At 39.8% G+C, this 16397-nt stretch overlaps 1 protein-coding gene across 2 annotated transcripts in view; it reads right to left on the bottom strand.

Annotated features, from left to right (window-relative positions):
- Positions 1 to 16397, bottom strand: part of LOC117402031 (collagen alpha-1(XI) chain) — a 135164-nt gene that overhangs the window by 100548 nt on the left and 18219 nt on the right. For both annotated transcript variants that reach the window (XM_059008212.1, XM_059008213.1), the window contains exons 2-4: positions 11892 to 12059; positions 9004 to 9217; positions 8348 to 8510 (exon numbers count right to left, since the gene is read on the bottom strand). In XM_059008212.1, the coding sequence (XP_058864195.1) occupies positions 8348 to 8510; positions 9004 to 9217; positions 11892 to 12059 (545 nt within the window). The remainder of the gene's footprint in view (positions 1 to 8347; positions 8511 to 9003; positions 9218 to 11891; positions 12060 to 16397) is intronic.

Here is a 16397-nt window from a genome sequence, read left to right as displayed (position 1 = left end):
GCAGAACCCTGCCCAACTCTGTGCAAACAGTTACGATACTTACTGCTCCCCGATACTGCACCAACCACAACACGCACCCCTTTAAGCAGGTTACTAGAAAACTGCGCTGTCGAAATCGGGTGGGTGTGAACCCGGTACAATGCACGCGACCTGGTTCAAATCCTGTAACGGCGTGAACAACAGAAACTATTTCACCCCCCCAATTGCATCAAGGGTAGTATAAATTCTGCTCTTTGCTCCGGTTGTGACACTGTACTGCCACGGCCAAAGGTTTTACCCTCTAGAAAGAACAAACTTTGCTTCATTGAGTCGAATGAAACCTGCTGAATAAACCTGCTGAATATTGAATTGCAAACCGCTTTGTAGTTTCCCATTACAAAAAATGAAAAATCTAAATCTAACATGAAATACTGTACTACTATTATGGCTTCCGGTAGACTTTTGTGATATAATTTTGTAATTTCTTATTTGTATATTTTTTATATACACAAGGGGTGGGTAGAACACCTTCAGCTTTAACTTCACAAACCAACAACGGCAGCTACATTTCTTCTAAAAGTGCATTACCTTAAAGGAAAAGCGACTTTAGCCACAGTAACAGAATATCTCTGTGTTGCACAGAAGGAAATATACCTTACAGCAACCGTAGCATTCGCGCGTTACTCAAACTCTGCTAAACTCACCTTTTATCAAACTCTTTTTTACAAGACAGCCGGGCTATTCCGCAGGGAACAGTCTGTGAACTTCTATCCCCTTAGCCACAATACAAGAGCAACAAAGCCTCCCAGCAGATTACCCAAACTGGGTTCACAATTTTAAAAAGCCTCCTAATCTGGCACTATATCAGAGTTGCTTTGTGAGACAGAGAACATAATAGCCTCCCAAAGTGAAAAAGTAGTTTGCCTGCCAAAGGCAGCATTGTTCGTCCATTGTTGTCTGTCTTTTTTCTTTTCTTTTTTTTTTTTACCGGAAACTTGGGAATTCAGTGCAGCAAAGCAAACCACAGCAAAGGTATTTATTAGATCATAGTGCGATTGTCTGCTGAAAACCGCTCTTACGGCAATGAGAAATGGAAGCATGCGTGTGCACTTAAACGGGAATCTTGTCAAGTACATTACTTAGCTTATGCAGCCCTGATTTCAATCAAAATTTAAGGAGCTGCCAAAGTTTTACTGAAATGAAATTACATGTCTACAGCTATGGCCAAAAGTTTTGCATCCCCTGGAATTTTAGGATTGAGACATCATTATTTAAAAACTATATGACCATAATTTAGAGCTTTTATTTAACATCATGTCATCAAAGAATGATATCGCAAAAGTCTACCGGAAGCCATAATAGTAGTACAGTATTTCATGTTAGATTTCGAAATGTCACATTTTTCAATTTATGTCAGTTTGTCATATGGAAAACTACAAAGCGGTATGTAATTTAATATGTTAACGTAACATTATTCAGGTTTCATTTGACTTTATGAAGCCAAATTAGTTCATTCTATAGGGCGATGCAAAACCTTTGGCCATAGGTGTATATTAAACGGTTATAGCTGCTCTATAATTTTAATGTAATCCCGGCTATAGTCTGTCCCTTTGTGTAGCAAGGTTATGAAATCCAACACCTCAAACAGTGAGAGTAAGTGTGTTTTTAACTGTATAAAAATGGTCGTGTTTTAATTAGGGGTGAGACCGAATAGTCGAACATTCGACTATTCGATAACGATGGCACCTATCGACAAGTGAATCCAACATTCGAAAGCTAAAAAAAAAAAAAAAATGTATATATTGATTTTATTTTAAAGGCTGTACTGCTGATTGGCTCTCTATGTAGCGGTAATGAAGATTGACTGGAGGGTGGGATTTGTTATTTCTTGTCTGTGATTGGCTAAACTAGAACGTACCTCGGCTAACGATGGCTTACTCACAGAAAAGTTTAGCATGGAAATACTCTGACAAAGTAAATGAAAACACTGTTAAGTGTAAAATATGTGCAGTGCAATTAAACTACCACAAATCTACAACTGGTATGTTAACCCACCTAAAAGACAAACACCGTTCTGTGACGCTAGCAACGACAGAAAAGAAAAGAGGACCGCAACAAACCGCCATTGCATCCTTTGCGGTGAGGCCTCGTCAGTGTGACAACGTCGTACGTGCTGAAAAACATCAGCCCTTATTTATTGCTAATATGGTGGCAAAGGACATGCTTCCCATACGTTTTGTTGAAGGTGAGGGATTTCGGGAGTTGATGAAATTTGTGGAACCTGAATACACAATCCATGCACGAAAAATCCTGCACTAAAACAATTACCACTCGACTCGAAAAAAATGCATGCCGATTCAGCAGCGTCTGTCCGCAGAAATTTGTCAAAGGCTGAGTAGGTGGTGATTAGCGTGGACTGCACCGAATACCGAGTCATACGTCATAATAACCTGTCATTTCATCGAGGATTGGGAAATGAAAAACGTAGTTCTACAGACTCGCGCCACGCCAGAGAGGCATACAGCAGAGAATCTCGCAAATGTGTTAAACACCGCTGTAGACCATTCGGGTTTAACTAGGGGGGGAAATCACTGCCTGTGTTCACGACAATGCCAGCAACATCATCTTCGGAGTTTGTTGAATGGGGCTCGAATTTGTGCTTTGCACACACTTTGCAGCTCGCCTTCAACGATGGCTTTAAACTTGGTGCTATACATAATGTAGTCGGTGCGGCCAGCCGTCTTGTGTCGCATTTTCATCACAGTGCAATAGCTACTGAGGCTCTGAAGTTGAAACAAAAACAAACAACTCTGCCTGAGCACCGTCTGCTGCAGTATTGCCGGACCTGATGGACATGCTGATTTTTTTAAACAAGAATAAGTGAACATGATGATAATAATGGACATTGCTAGCCTAACTATTCCTAAAGTTTTAGTTAGGATTTTTTTTTGCTTCCATGGAAGGCTAGTGCGTTAATGCCACTCAGGCCTTTTTGTTCATTCATTTATTTATTAATATTATTAAGCTAGCTACATACATAGCAAGCTGTTGCCTATACAGCAGGCTATTTATTTTTTATTCACTGGAACTCGAACGCACAGGTATGTTTCCGATCTGATTTAACGTAGACCGGTAGTCTGCATGTTGTGTGTGGTTTGAAAACGTAGGAAAAGTAAATCGTTTAGTTAAGTGGATTGTATAAATTAGCTAGCTAGATAGTCTAATGCATTTTGTATTTCGCTGTTATGACCGGAAAACATTATTGCCACAAGGATGCTAATGTTAAGGCGTTTGCCTCGCAGCTCACATTGCTAAACTATTATTGAATGAAAATTAAATTAATAATTGAATAAAAATTATACTTTTTTTTTTTTAATTGTCACAACCTTTATAGTTCATTTGAAATTGTAATTAACGGAAAAGCTTGTGACAATATCGGTAAAAAAATAACACTTGCTTGCAAAATACGAGAGTCTCACACGAGAGTTGACGGTATGTTATGTTATTGCTGCTGTTATGGCATTTCTGTATGTTTCCTAATAGGAAGGTATTTTTTACATAGCCTAATGTTTATTTAACAAAGTTAGCTAAGTATTTTAAAATAAAGTTCAGAATTTATTGCAATTGCAATAATTGTCACTTTGCATTATTTCGCATTTAATGTACGTCTCATTTTGAATGGGAGGCGGGGGGGGGGGGGGGGCGACTATTCGATTAGTCGACCTCAACAGCTGTGGAATTATCGATAGTCAAAATATTTGTCGTGCACATCCCTAGTTTTAATCATTTAAAAGCGGCAGTGATATGTCGATCTAGAAACCACCAAGCAGAAAACAAAAACGGAAAGAGGACTGTAACCGTAATCCAGTCCCTGGATTGATCAGCTTCTTCTGCTGCGTCAGCTCACCTGCTCCCTTACATAAAAAAAGCAGCCCCCAGCCACTGGAAATCTGTGCCTGAAGCAAGAACTCAATAGCACTGCAGCGTGCCTGCAAATCTACAGTCTTTTGATATCGTCTCAGGAATGCAAAGGAGAATATTTCCATTTGCTACAAAACTTTTTTTGATGTTCTGATGCACCCCGGGCAAGCAAAACATAGTTACTGCTTTAGCCTGCACATCAAACTTCACTTACAAAAGCTGACAGGTTTTTTTTGTTTTTTGTTCATGCTGTGGATTCAGCTCTAACCAGATGTTCGCTCTTTGAAACTCAAAGAGGTTAAATAACTCACTGGGATTGGTAGCTTTTCTATTTTCCAGGCTTTAGTATCTGTTCTGCAGTATGTAGTCCAGCCCAGACACTTGTATGGACAGCGAGATGCAAATCAATAACAACCAGTTACATGTACACTACACCTTTACCACAGTTTAACCTGGTTTGCCCTGTTTTTTAATCATGCTTTAACTCTGTTAACTGGCTTGCTGGTGTGAGTCTTACTTTGTGGCTTAATCCAGAGTGATTCGCTCAATACAACAATTAGTCAGTTTATTAAACATCAAAACCAGCATGCAATACGAAAAAAGGCATTTTAATTTGCATAGTTACCAATTTCGGAGAAAACGGGGTGTGCCTTCATTCCTCTTGTCTAATGTTCTAAACAAGCCTATTTTTTATATACCTAACCATCGGTGACATCATTCTTTAACAATGCATTCCTGTTGTAACTGTTTTCCGGTATAGCTTGGCATCCTCTTGGCCCTTCTAATAAACGCGCTCACAATTCATGCATTTGACACACACCTGCTGATAAGATATATTACTACAAGAGAAGAGTACAAGACACCGACAGCCTCCATATATCATACCCAAATAAGGAATGCCTCCTAATCGCTAACGTTTCACAAGCTTGCTTGTACGTTGAATTCACAAGGAACTACACGTACAAAGCATTGCAACATATAACAGAAAAACAGAAACACAACGTCTTACTTTCGAACACCTTACAATTTTTACCTATGTTTTACCATGCTTCCACTCTATGCTTTGCTACACTTTGCTATTTTTTACGATGGGGAACTTTTATAAGATATTCAACTCCACAAAGATCGGGGGGGGGGGGAAGGATTTAAAAATGGTAGCAGAGCTAACATCAGTCGTTAAGCTCTAAATAGTTCATATGAGCTTCCTACTGAGTTGCTGTTCTGTTCTCAAGCTTACATTTGCTTGAGGGATAGCCCACAGAACCCCAGAATGTGCCGGGAGACTGTCAAATCCCACGCTGCTGAATAAAGTTCAATGATGATCGAAGCCTGCAGTTGTGACTCTGGGCCTGGGAAATATCATTATTCTCCTTTCCTGACGTGCAAATGTTTTTAATAATAAAAGGTTTATTTATGTAAAGTGTGCATTACACTTTTTGAATGTTAAGACATTGTCACTAGTTGCTGTGGTTGGACAGGGGATTATAAACAGCTGTCAGTAGGGAGTGGGGGTCACTACGGTGGGCAGCCAGAATGGCCCTGACTCAACGTGATGAGTCAAGGCAGTGCTGGGATTGTTCTGTACTGCTATGCATCCATTTATTCATAAGGACTCAAGGCAGCCCGTTCTGGGAAACTGGCAAGAGTACTGAAGTGTTCTCCAAAAAGAATCTGCATTTCAGAAATCAATCCTCATTTCTGAGGTTTATGCTCTTGATTTCCTGAAGTCATACTGTGAATATTACATTATTTTTCATTCAAATTCTGCTTCAAAAATGTAAATAAAAAGAGACAAAAATCACAGGTAAAGTGTTATCGATTGCATTTCACAATCACGTTGCTCTGTTCTCACAAATTTGAATACCTTCTAATGTTGTGCGGTTTCTCGAGCATTGCAGAGCATTTGAGTGCAGGACACTAATAAGAGCACAATGAAAAATGAAAAATACACTGAAAAACTAAAATTATTATATATTTCTTAGCAGACACCCTTATCCAGGGTGACTTACAATTGTTACAAGATATCACATCATTTTTACATACAATTACCCATTTATACAGTTGGGTTTTTACTGGAGCAATCTAGGTAAAATACCTTGCTCAAGGGTACAGCAGCAGAGTCCCCCACCTGGGATTGAACCCACGACCCTCTGGTCCAGAGGGCTAACCACCTCCTGGTGACGATTTCAATCTATACTATAAAGTAAGCCGGTAATAGCCAATCCCATTGCCAAACCTTTGAAGTGATACAGATATCGGAAGGAGTTTTTGCTTGTGACTCAAATGTAATCAAACAGCTCCCAGACAGTAATCGCTCATTAAAATTCCTGCAGGGCATCGAATGTGCTTTTTATCTTTCTTTTTCTATCTGTTTTTTTTTTTTTAACTCTGGTGTATAATTTCCTGGAGCAGGTATGAGCAAGTTTGCATGGTTAGCTCAGTTCACGTGTACTGTGTGGAAATGAGAACGACAGCCTTTCAAAAGCTGTAATTACCGTCCAACCTGCACATTCAAAAGACATCAATCGAAAGCTCTGAAAAACGGAGTTCTGTGAGGTCAGGGTGACTTGGGACGAACCCAGATGTGCCTGACTTTCACTTCCAAGAAATCTTGTTACACTTAAAAACATATGCGTGTGCACACAAACGTTGGCCATAATGTTGGCGTAGTTCAGTTACAAACCAGGCTATTATAACACTTACAGGCCCTTTTAAACACTTACTTAGCATAGTAAAAGCACAGATAACCTTGGTGAATGAAAGCATCTAGTAAAATAAACATCATTACCAGGGGAAAAGAACAGTAAGTGCTAATATACCACGCTATGCTTTTGTCAGAGAGGTGCAATGGCAGTAGTGCTGTAGTCAATCAAACCTGTTGCCCAAACATAACTATTGACATCTTATAATCTGAGCAAACACCCCTTGACTTTGATCTTACAACAGTGGCATTACTGTAGAAGCAATCTCCATCGATTAGCTCAGCTGGGCATGTGGATAAAAATATCAAAACAGTCTCAACTATGCTTAAAAGCGCTACAATACACCAGCGGTGGGAATGTGACACAAGTTTGGAAAGGGGAGAATGCAAGACACTTAAGGTTTGTAACAAAAACCTCATTTTGGTGACTCTCAGTACAAAACGACAAAATGAAAAAGAAAAAACACATTTTAAGTACGATATAAGCAGAAACCTGCAAGTTGACAAAACAAACCGGTTTATTCCGAAGCCGCCCTTGACAAATCCCAACATACTGGTCATAGCGTTGGAAATTACAGTGTGGGGGGACTGTGCAAGCTTAAATGCACCCCGCCTTCTCAATCAGCAAAGGCCAGTAAAACTGACCCGAGAGGTATGCAAGACATACGCTATCTAAACCCAGTACCACCCCTGCCTGTCCTTGCTTATCCTGCAACAAGCCTCAACACAGCACAAAGCACGTCCTGCCTCAAATCTGCAAACACCATCCCAGAAGACCTGTCAGCTACTTCTGCGATCCTCCTAACCCCCCCATTCTACTCAGGGGTGTGTTTGTGGGTGAGGAATGTGCTGTGAGACAGGCTACACTATGAGGCAATACTGTCTTGTCAATACCCCCAACACTCCAGTTAAGAGAAGAATTCTATTCAATGAGATTTGTCATGACTTTTGCAGTCATCAAGGAATAATATCTCTTAATATAAACATTTAAATCGGATCTGCCTCTTAATAAAACCTTTGTTGCAATGTTATAAAGTAATTAAATCCAGCACCCGAACGTCAATGCTTAGGTAAAACTATGAGAAACCATAAGTCAAGTCAACAAACCCTAATCAGTGTGCAGAGATGGAACTCGCTGTGAACATTCTGATTCACGTGTAAGAAATCTCTGTTCAGGGATTGTCCAAATTCCTGTATATCTTATTATAAATCACAGATCTGAAATCAACCAATGCCACCATCTGCACACAACTATGGCCAAAAGTTTTGCATCACCCAGAATTTTAGAATTGAGCCATAATTAAAAAAAAAATGAATATTTTGATATTTTATTTAAAATCATGTAATCAAAGAAACTACAAAATGATATTGCAAAAGTCTACCGGAAGCCATGATAGTAGCACAGTAGTATTTCATGTTAGATTTCTAAATGTCATTTGTAAATGAGTCCGTTTTTCATTAAGTACATGGAAAACTACAAAGCGGTGTGTAATTCAATATGTTAACGTGACATTATTCAGCAGGTCCATCTGGTATGAAGAGTTAATTCTGTAGGGTGAGGATGCAAAACTTTTGGCCATAGCTACAGAACAGTAGTTCCGATCTTTGCTTTTAAGATTTATACTAAATGAATCAGTTGGTAGGGGGAGTCTTTTATTCTCTGCGAGACCCTACTCAAACTGCACAGACATACATCTCTGATAACAATACGACGATGTATCAAGTTGCAGAACAAGTCGGTCTTACCTCAAATACTTCCTCGTCCAGCAGCCTGGTGCCAAACACAGTCACACCGTCAGTGCTGATAACAGGACTGTCTCCTCTCAGCAAATCATGAGTCTGATACTTTTTACAATCCAGGTACATCGTGATGGTCTGGCCTTCCACACTGAGAGCTACACGGTGCCACCTAGGTAAAAACAGTACTTAAATTACACAGCTGTCTCTTCTGTGCAAGTTAAAACCTTACAGAATACAGGCCACATAATTATCTACAAGTTCACTCCAGTGTTTAATTTGATAAGTATTTTGTAGGTTGTTTCTGACTGGCTTTCAAACATTGCCACTGGGCTTGTGTTACCATTTCACAAAAACACTGTATACTGGAATAAAATAAAACTGAAAACTCAATGCTCAAGGGGCCAGCTTTAAACAGCAGCTTGCATAATTTGTTTGCAGCATAGGCACGCTATTATTAAAGTGTTTGTAGCTAGGACAATAATCCCATGTATTTTCCGTTAGTTACACAGGTCTCAAATGGGCAGTTTTAAAAGAAACACATGTTAGAACAAAAATATATATATATGTATCTGGTCATGGACTAGGTTAAAGAAAGTTCTCAGTTTCTATGCCTTGCTTTCAGGAAATCCGTTGCAATTGAAATGAACATATGAGGTCCGTACTTTCCGTCTGCGAGGTTGGTCTTCTTGAAGATGGGGTAATCCTCGGGGGGTGGCTTGCCGTCCTGGTCCTCGTACAGGAAGACAGGGGAGCGTCCGATCTCCAGCCCCAGCTGCTGCACCCCCTGATCGTCGTAGACCGACAGCAGGAAGAACTGGGCGCCCTTCTTTGCCTTGACCGTCGTCATCAAAGAGAAGTCCACGGGGAACGGGCGGTCTGGGAGGAGAAGAGAACAACGGCATCAAGAACCGAGAAGCAAAAAGGAGACTTTGGTGGTCTTGGTCTGTTTATACAAACTGCCTGGACACTTGATTGATTAGGACCAGTCTACCTGACTGGATCTGTCTTTCCTGTCCAGTGTGGGGCATGTTCTACGGGAACACCCCTGATAAGTCTGCCTGGAAGGCTGTAGCTGACTTAACAATACTACATTTGTAACCCGATGGCGATGGCTGCTTTCAGTGCGTTGATAAACCCACCCGCTTGCATGACAGTGACGTCAGGCGTCTTCCTTGACCACCATTGTGCGGGTTTGAAGCTGGCCTGAAACACATTCATCATGGCGAACCTTTAAACATCGAACCGTCGCCTTAGCTAAATCAAGGGCTGAAATCAGTGCGTGATGCCTCAACCTAGTGGTATGTGAGCTAAAGACTAGGTCGGGCTCTTCATTTGGGGTTAGATACTCAGTGTGAACACCCTGCGTTCATGGAGAGCCCCACCCAATAAATACGAAAGGCACAAAGTACTAAAGGTAAAGGGAATAACTTTCCCAGGAAACACTCTACTGAAAAGACTTGAAATACTATGAACACGGCAGTAATAACAACAACAACAATAATAATAATAATAATAATAATAATAATAATAATAATAATAATAATAATAAAAATAAATTGCAAATATGAATTGATAAAGTTGGGTGAAATATTATTTGATAGCTCATAAGGCCCGCGGACGACTTGGATACACTGCAGTTTGCAATAGAAAGATGATCAAATTAGACACCAATGGGGTTTGTACTGAACACGGTCTTTGAAAAAAAAAACTCTTAGTGTTGTGGGCTTTATTCATCACGCTTATTTAAAGATGTCAGGGCCCAACCACAGTGTGTAACATTATCATGCTGCTGTTTCTTTATGTGCTTCCCGGAAGTGTAATTGCTTGATCTGAGCCTAACCAATTCTGAAATCTTTGTTTTATCTTTATTCAGTTGTCAATTTTTTGTTGTCAACTAGAATTGACAATAAAAATTGCCACTGGATCTCTGGTCTAATGGAATATATCAATCGGTCTGATGCTTCCTTGCAACTTGGATATAGTGGAGACGGGTATTTAAACCTGACCCTAAGATCTAAAACAAAAAAAAAACAAAAAAAACTCTTCTTTTCAGTTGCATCCGATGCTAAAACTCTCAAACACTCGGTTCAAGTTCAAATAAAGCAAGAGGCTCAGAACAGACCAAAGTCAGCATCCTGGCCTATGCATTGGACCCTAAAAGGTAACAGATCAGGAGAGTTTGAATTGAGTATTTTTATTTTTTTCTATTACTATTCTTTTTTAAATATGCGAGGGCCCCCCCCACCCCCCCCCCCCCCCCACCCCCGAGATACAGCTGGTTGTCAGAAACAATAACCCCCCTCAGGACCATACATCATGTTCATACACCTCAAGTTTTTTTTTTTTTTTTCTTAGCAAAAAAAGGGAATGAATGCATTCTTTTGTGCCTCCAAGGCAGGTGGAGCGCTTTCAATTCTGCTTGTGACAAGCTGCCTTTGCTTAGATCAGCCAACATCAAATTAATGAAGATCTGTTTTTTTTTGCATCTGAAGACCCTTATAAAACTTAGTACCTCGCTGGTCTTTCCAATGCTTACCTGTGCTTTACCGCGCTTTCGCTATGCTTTATTACACTTTGCTATGCTTTACTACAGAAGACTTTTACAAGGGAGGCTTGGAGAAGAACAATTGAAAAGAGCACAAGATTACAATCCTGTTTTAGTTTATTTAAAAGTTTATTCCAAATAGCAACCCTGGTTCAAGATGTTCCAGCAATATAACTAGAAATCTTGACGTTCCTCTCAGATCAGGGGTGTCCAATCCCGTTCCTGCAGGTCCAGTATTCCACTCCAGGTTTAACAGGTAACATGAGATAATAAACTACTTCAGGGTCTGGATGGAGAGGTTTAATTGGTTCAATTGAACGATTTAGAACAGGGTTGGAACAAAGACCAGGAGTGGAATCGCCCTCCAGTACCGTGATTGGCCACCCCTGTCTCACTTCCAGAACCAGCTCTTTTTATTTTGCTGGGCTTGTTTCGTCTCATACGGGTAAAATCTATAACAGGCACAAATCACTATTCAAAATGAGAATCAATTTACCAGCTCTTACTTGATGAGACTCAGAAAGTGCCTTTTTGCTGGCACCCCCCGTGTCTGCTGCTTTTCATTCCAACTGAGCTCTTACTTACTTAACTAGACCCTTAATTGAACTGATCGTTTGCTTAATTAGACCTTTTTAATTGTTTTCAGCTCTTAAACAGTTCCATATTTCAAGTTACTTATAAAATGCTATAGCTAACTTGAAATTTGTTTAAGAGCTGAAAACAAGTAAAAAGGTCTAATTAAGCAAATTAGTAGTTCAATTAAGGATGTAGTTAAGTAATTAAGGTGTTTTTTTTTTTAATTATGTCTCTATGGTGATGCAAAACGGTTGCCATAGCAGTATAAAATTATTTGTTTAATTAACGTTTCGTCTTTTTCAGTGTCTTAAAAGAAACGTTTGTCGTTGAATTTGAGTTTCTTTTTAGCATTTCTTAATTCAGTGCTGTTGAGTGTTTGATAGTTCTGGATGAAAGTGGCTGGCTTATGGAAATGAACCCCCTTCTCACCTGGAAATAACTGCTTTGTCGGTGCGCTCAGCTGGATTTTCTTTGATATCCTGAAGGCGATGTCTGGTTCTTCTCCACCTTTCCTGCTCACGCACAGTCCTGCATCCAGAACCACCCCCTCCATGGAATCTGAAATATCCAGGACTTTCAACACATCGATGGGGTTTGCTGTGGGGCGGGAGGAGAGGAGAACAAGAAGAAGAAACGGTTCTGTTAAAAATCAGCTCTGAAAACAGCTCTAAAAACAGCTCTAAAAACCACTCGTGGAAGAGCTTCCAGGTTTACAAATTTAAAGTTTACACTGATAGTGTGCTGATACTCAGACTCGTAACTGCCTTTAAGCAGCATCGCTCGGCAGGTGTTAAATAAATCCATTCATTAACGCGTTGCTTTCGAAACAGGAAAAGCTGTCCTTCCCTCACCTTCACAACTGAGTACCAATCAATTAACTTCAGCATTAAATTTACGAAAGCAAGAATGTCAGCGCCCCGGATGGTAGGAAAATTTGCTTCCAATCGGCTTTTAAAACACTCTGTGCTGAAGTGAATTACCATTGATTGCAACTCTGTTGTAAAGGTGAGGGAAGGACAGCGGTCCTCGTTTTGAAATCAACACATTAATGAATGGAGTTATTTAACACCTGCCAATACATGCTTCTTAAAGGCGATTATAAGTACGAGAACGAGTATGAGTCCAGCCCTAGTTTACACTTAGGGCTGATCTGATCAACATATACACCCCCTGGGATAAGTCACATCTGGATTTTATTAGAGAATTTTACAGCACCAGGGAATCTCCCTGGAATGAATCTTAAAAACAGGTTGTTGATGCAATCCAGGGCGACTCCCCAGTGATCTAATAAAACTGCCTATGAAAGAACGCAGTAAAACAGACACCAAGGAGTCTGTTGTGGGATAGCGCAGCTTGAACAAATGGAATTTAGTTTTGCCCCCAAGTCAGTGACTCCTCATTTCTTCCACTGAGTCGTAATTATTGCTTCCGTTAAGCGCTCAACACCTGAACTGAAAGGGACGTTTATTTTTGAGATGCCTCCACAGAGCTACACGTGACCTATCTATCTACCTCGAGGGATTAACCTGTGACCCAGTAAAATAGAACAGTTTAGAACTTAGCTGAGCAAAAACATAATAATAATAATAATAATAATAATAATAATAATAATAATAATAATAATAATAATAATAATAATAACAGCAGTAATGCCCTCTGTTAATCCTGATTAAATGCCCTCTTAATATGCATGGAAAAAGAGAACATGGACCCAAGCATGCATTAGTTATGTGGCTTAGATTAAGACTAGATTTCATCTCGGGACACAACACTATTTCCCTGTGCCTCAGATTCAGCTTTGCAACAAAAGGCACAAAGTTAAATAACTGGTGTCCTTAGAAAAAGTATTTCTTAAGTACATCCCCTTTGGAGTTTTCTGAAGGTAGCGTTTTCCTACATTTACAGCTACAGGCAAAATATCTGCATCACCTAGAATTTTTCATTTGAGGCATCATTTATTTATTTATTTATTTTTTCCATTTGACTTTATTGAAGCGAAATTAGTTAATTCTACAGGGTGATGCAAAACTTTTGGCCAGAGCTATCAATAGTTCTAATGATCATTTTCCCTGATTCAGTAAAGCAGACTGTATTGTTCAGCCCCATCAGATCAGCAAACACTGCAGCACAGGTCTGACCTTCATCTGAGACTATCTGCCCTACTTTTAACACCACACCTGGATGTGCAATCTATCCAGACAGGTAACATTGTCTTTACAAAAAAGAGCTATCTGCAGTGGAAGACACCATCAAGCACCATTTAAAACAGAAAGATCATCTTAAAGGTGCGTGACCCAAGGCTTTTAAATACACTTACATCTTACTAGAATTAGCAACGATTACGGTTAGCACTCCTTTAAGATGGGATCAAACCATTTTCTTTGGTTTGAAAGAGGGTAACTTCAACTACACAATGATCAGAGTAGAGTAGTGAAAATGGTAACCAAGCTCATGAAGGGACTCCAGACAGCAGGAGCAACATTATTAACCAACCCTCTGCGTTCAGGCACAGAAACGCATTCTGCATCCCGAATTCCGTCAGAATTGTATAACCAACCCCACATGCACCACCCCCCCCCTGCTCCCCGGATTAGCTGTACCAATTAAAGTGTGATACAGTTAGTACAGTGCATTGAGGACACACTAGCCCCGGCAAGCTCTCTCCTATGTCCCCTGCATTTACAGCAGCAGACAGCTGGAGTAAGGTTAATTGCTCGAGTAGTTTTTGTGTGTGTGTGTGACCTCCTGCGTCCTTCAGGGTCCTGAGAAGGCGAAATTAAAACCACATTCCTGACCAGGTCACCGGGACGCTAACAATGCGGCCCCTAACATAACAAAAGTCAGGGGTGAGGGACTCGTAGCTGGAAAGCAGCCTCTGCTAATGGGGCAGCGCGTAACGTTTTGTTGGTTTTCTCCCTGCTGGTTTTTTTAATGCTTTACACTCTGAAGTGTCTGGCTTTTTATGAGACAAAGCAGGGGCAGAAGCAGAGAGGGTATCTCTTTAAAGAGAAGGGATACCAAGATGTGCTGCACAACATCGCAGGAGACGCTTAATAGTTCACTTCTTTATATAGTAATAAGATAAATACTGATATTTTGACACACATTAAGCAGTCACAGATTATTGATCGATTGTAATTTACTGTGCTTTCAAAAAATTATAAATGGTTCAGGGTGGGGCCAGGGCTGGGCCAGGGTTCGAATCTCGCTTAGGCAATTTGAAATGTCGCTGCATCATGTGATTTCTTTGGAATCAGGAAGTTCTTAAAATAAGCTGGCAGCTAGGATTCGGTAGGCACAGATCATGTCAGGCAGATTCTGATGCAGAGAAATAATGAACCACTGACTGGAAACATCATAAAAATGCAAGGGAAAGATGAAAAAAAATGACATTTAATGTTAATTTAGCATTTAATGGAAATTAAATGTCACACACAATTCAAACATGACTTGACAATACCATCAGGGAGCAGCCCTCATTTGATCAGGTTGATATTTCTAACCCCTCGTTGCACACTAAGGAAAAAAAATAAACGTCTTCTTTCCATTTTCAGTATTTGCTAGGCATGTTCTCAAACACACTTTGGTTCTCAGATACCCAGGTGCAATCTAAACTTTGCTTACACAAAAACAACACCAGTGGTGGGAATGTCTTCTTTCAGCCCGGCTTAGCCTTTCAAGACCTCTAAGACCTTTAAGATCGTTAAGCTCTTTAAACACAGCAGACTGCTGAGGGGATAACTGAGTTCACCCGACAGAATACCCACGTTACCGTACAGCCACTCCAAAGACCCGCAATTACATTTATATATCTCAGACTTACCGAAGTATAAAAAACTTGCGATAGTTTGGGGGTTGGGGAACTTGTTAATCATCCCTGCATGTGTTTTTTTTTCTAAGCAATATTTCTCACAACCCCAAATGTTCTGCGTTTACTACATAAGAACATAAGACAAACAAGAGGAGGCCATTCAGCCCATCTTGCTCGTTTGGTTGTTAGTAGCTTATTGATCCCAGAATCTCATCAAGCAGCTTCTTGAAGGATCCCAGGGTGTCAGCTTCAACAACATTACTACCAATGCAGGACGACTGGGTAGGGATCCCTTATAAAAGTTTTATAAAGTATAAAGTGTAATAAAGCACAGTGGAAGCATGGTAAAGCACAGGTAAGCAATGTAAAGAATAGAGAGGTATGGTAAAGCATATTAATAAGCATGGCAAACCAGAGAAAACTCCAGTAAGTGCATAGTATAGCCATGGGAAAAACATGGGAAAACAGCCGAATACAGTACAGTTCTACCAACAAATACTTTCTGCAGTTATTATTATTTAGTTCTGTTTGTTTTTGTTTTGTTTTGTTTTTTTTCTATTCTCATTCAAACAATAACATCATCATTGCAAGCGTTCTCTGCGCCTCACCGCACATCGCTGGACTTTGCTGTTTTCACCTGCGTTCATCACACAGCTGTTTCTGCTGCCTCCGATTCACGATTGCTAATCTTCCCTGCCGGTGTGAGGGAATCACGGAAAAACATCGGGAAAGGACACGGGCTGTTCTGGATGTTTGTATGTTGTTATGTGTTGTGTTATTTAATTACTTGGTTAGTTGTGCATTTTAAACGTTTATAATTCTTTATTTGCTTTTATATATCTGCTGTGTCTTTTCATCTGTCATTTCTCTCTGTATCCTTATTTTTTTTCTATTTTAATTTTCCTTCGTATAAGAAACATTTAAAAATGTTTAATATAGTATTTATATATTTTGTTTAATTTCTGTAAGTCGCTTTAGATAAGAGTCGCTAAATAATAATAATAATAATAATAATAATAATAATAATAATAATAATAATAATAATATTGCCATGGCTTGAATCCTGTTGAAAGCGCCTTTGTCTGTCACTTTTTATTGTTGGATCTGGTAACAATTTGAATTAA

This window comes from Acipenser ruthenus, chromosome 36, assembly GCF_902713425.1.
Source record: "Acipenser ruthenus chromosome 36, fAciRut3.2 maternal haplotype, whole genome shotgun sequence".
In the NCBI taxonomy this organism is placed as follows: domain Eukaryota; kingdom Metazoa; phylum Chordata; class Actinopteri; order Acipenseriformes; family Acipenseridae; genus Acipenser; species Acipenser ruthenus.
The sequence above is the reverse complement of the archived record's forward strand: the minus strand, read 5'-3'. Positions and strand labels throughout refer to the sequence as shown.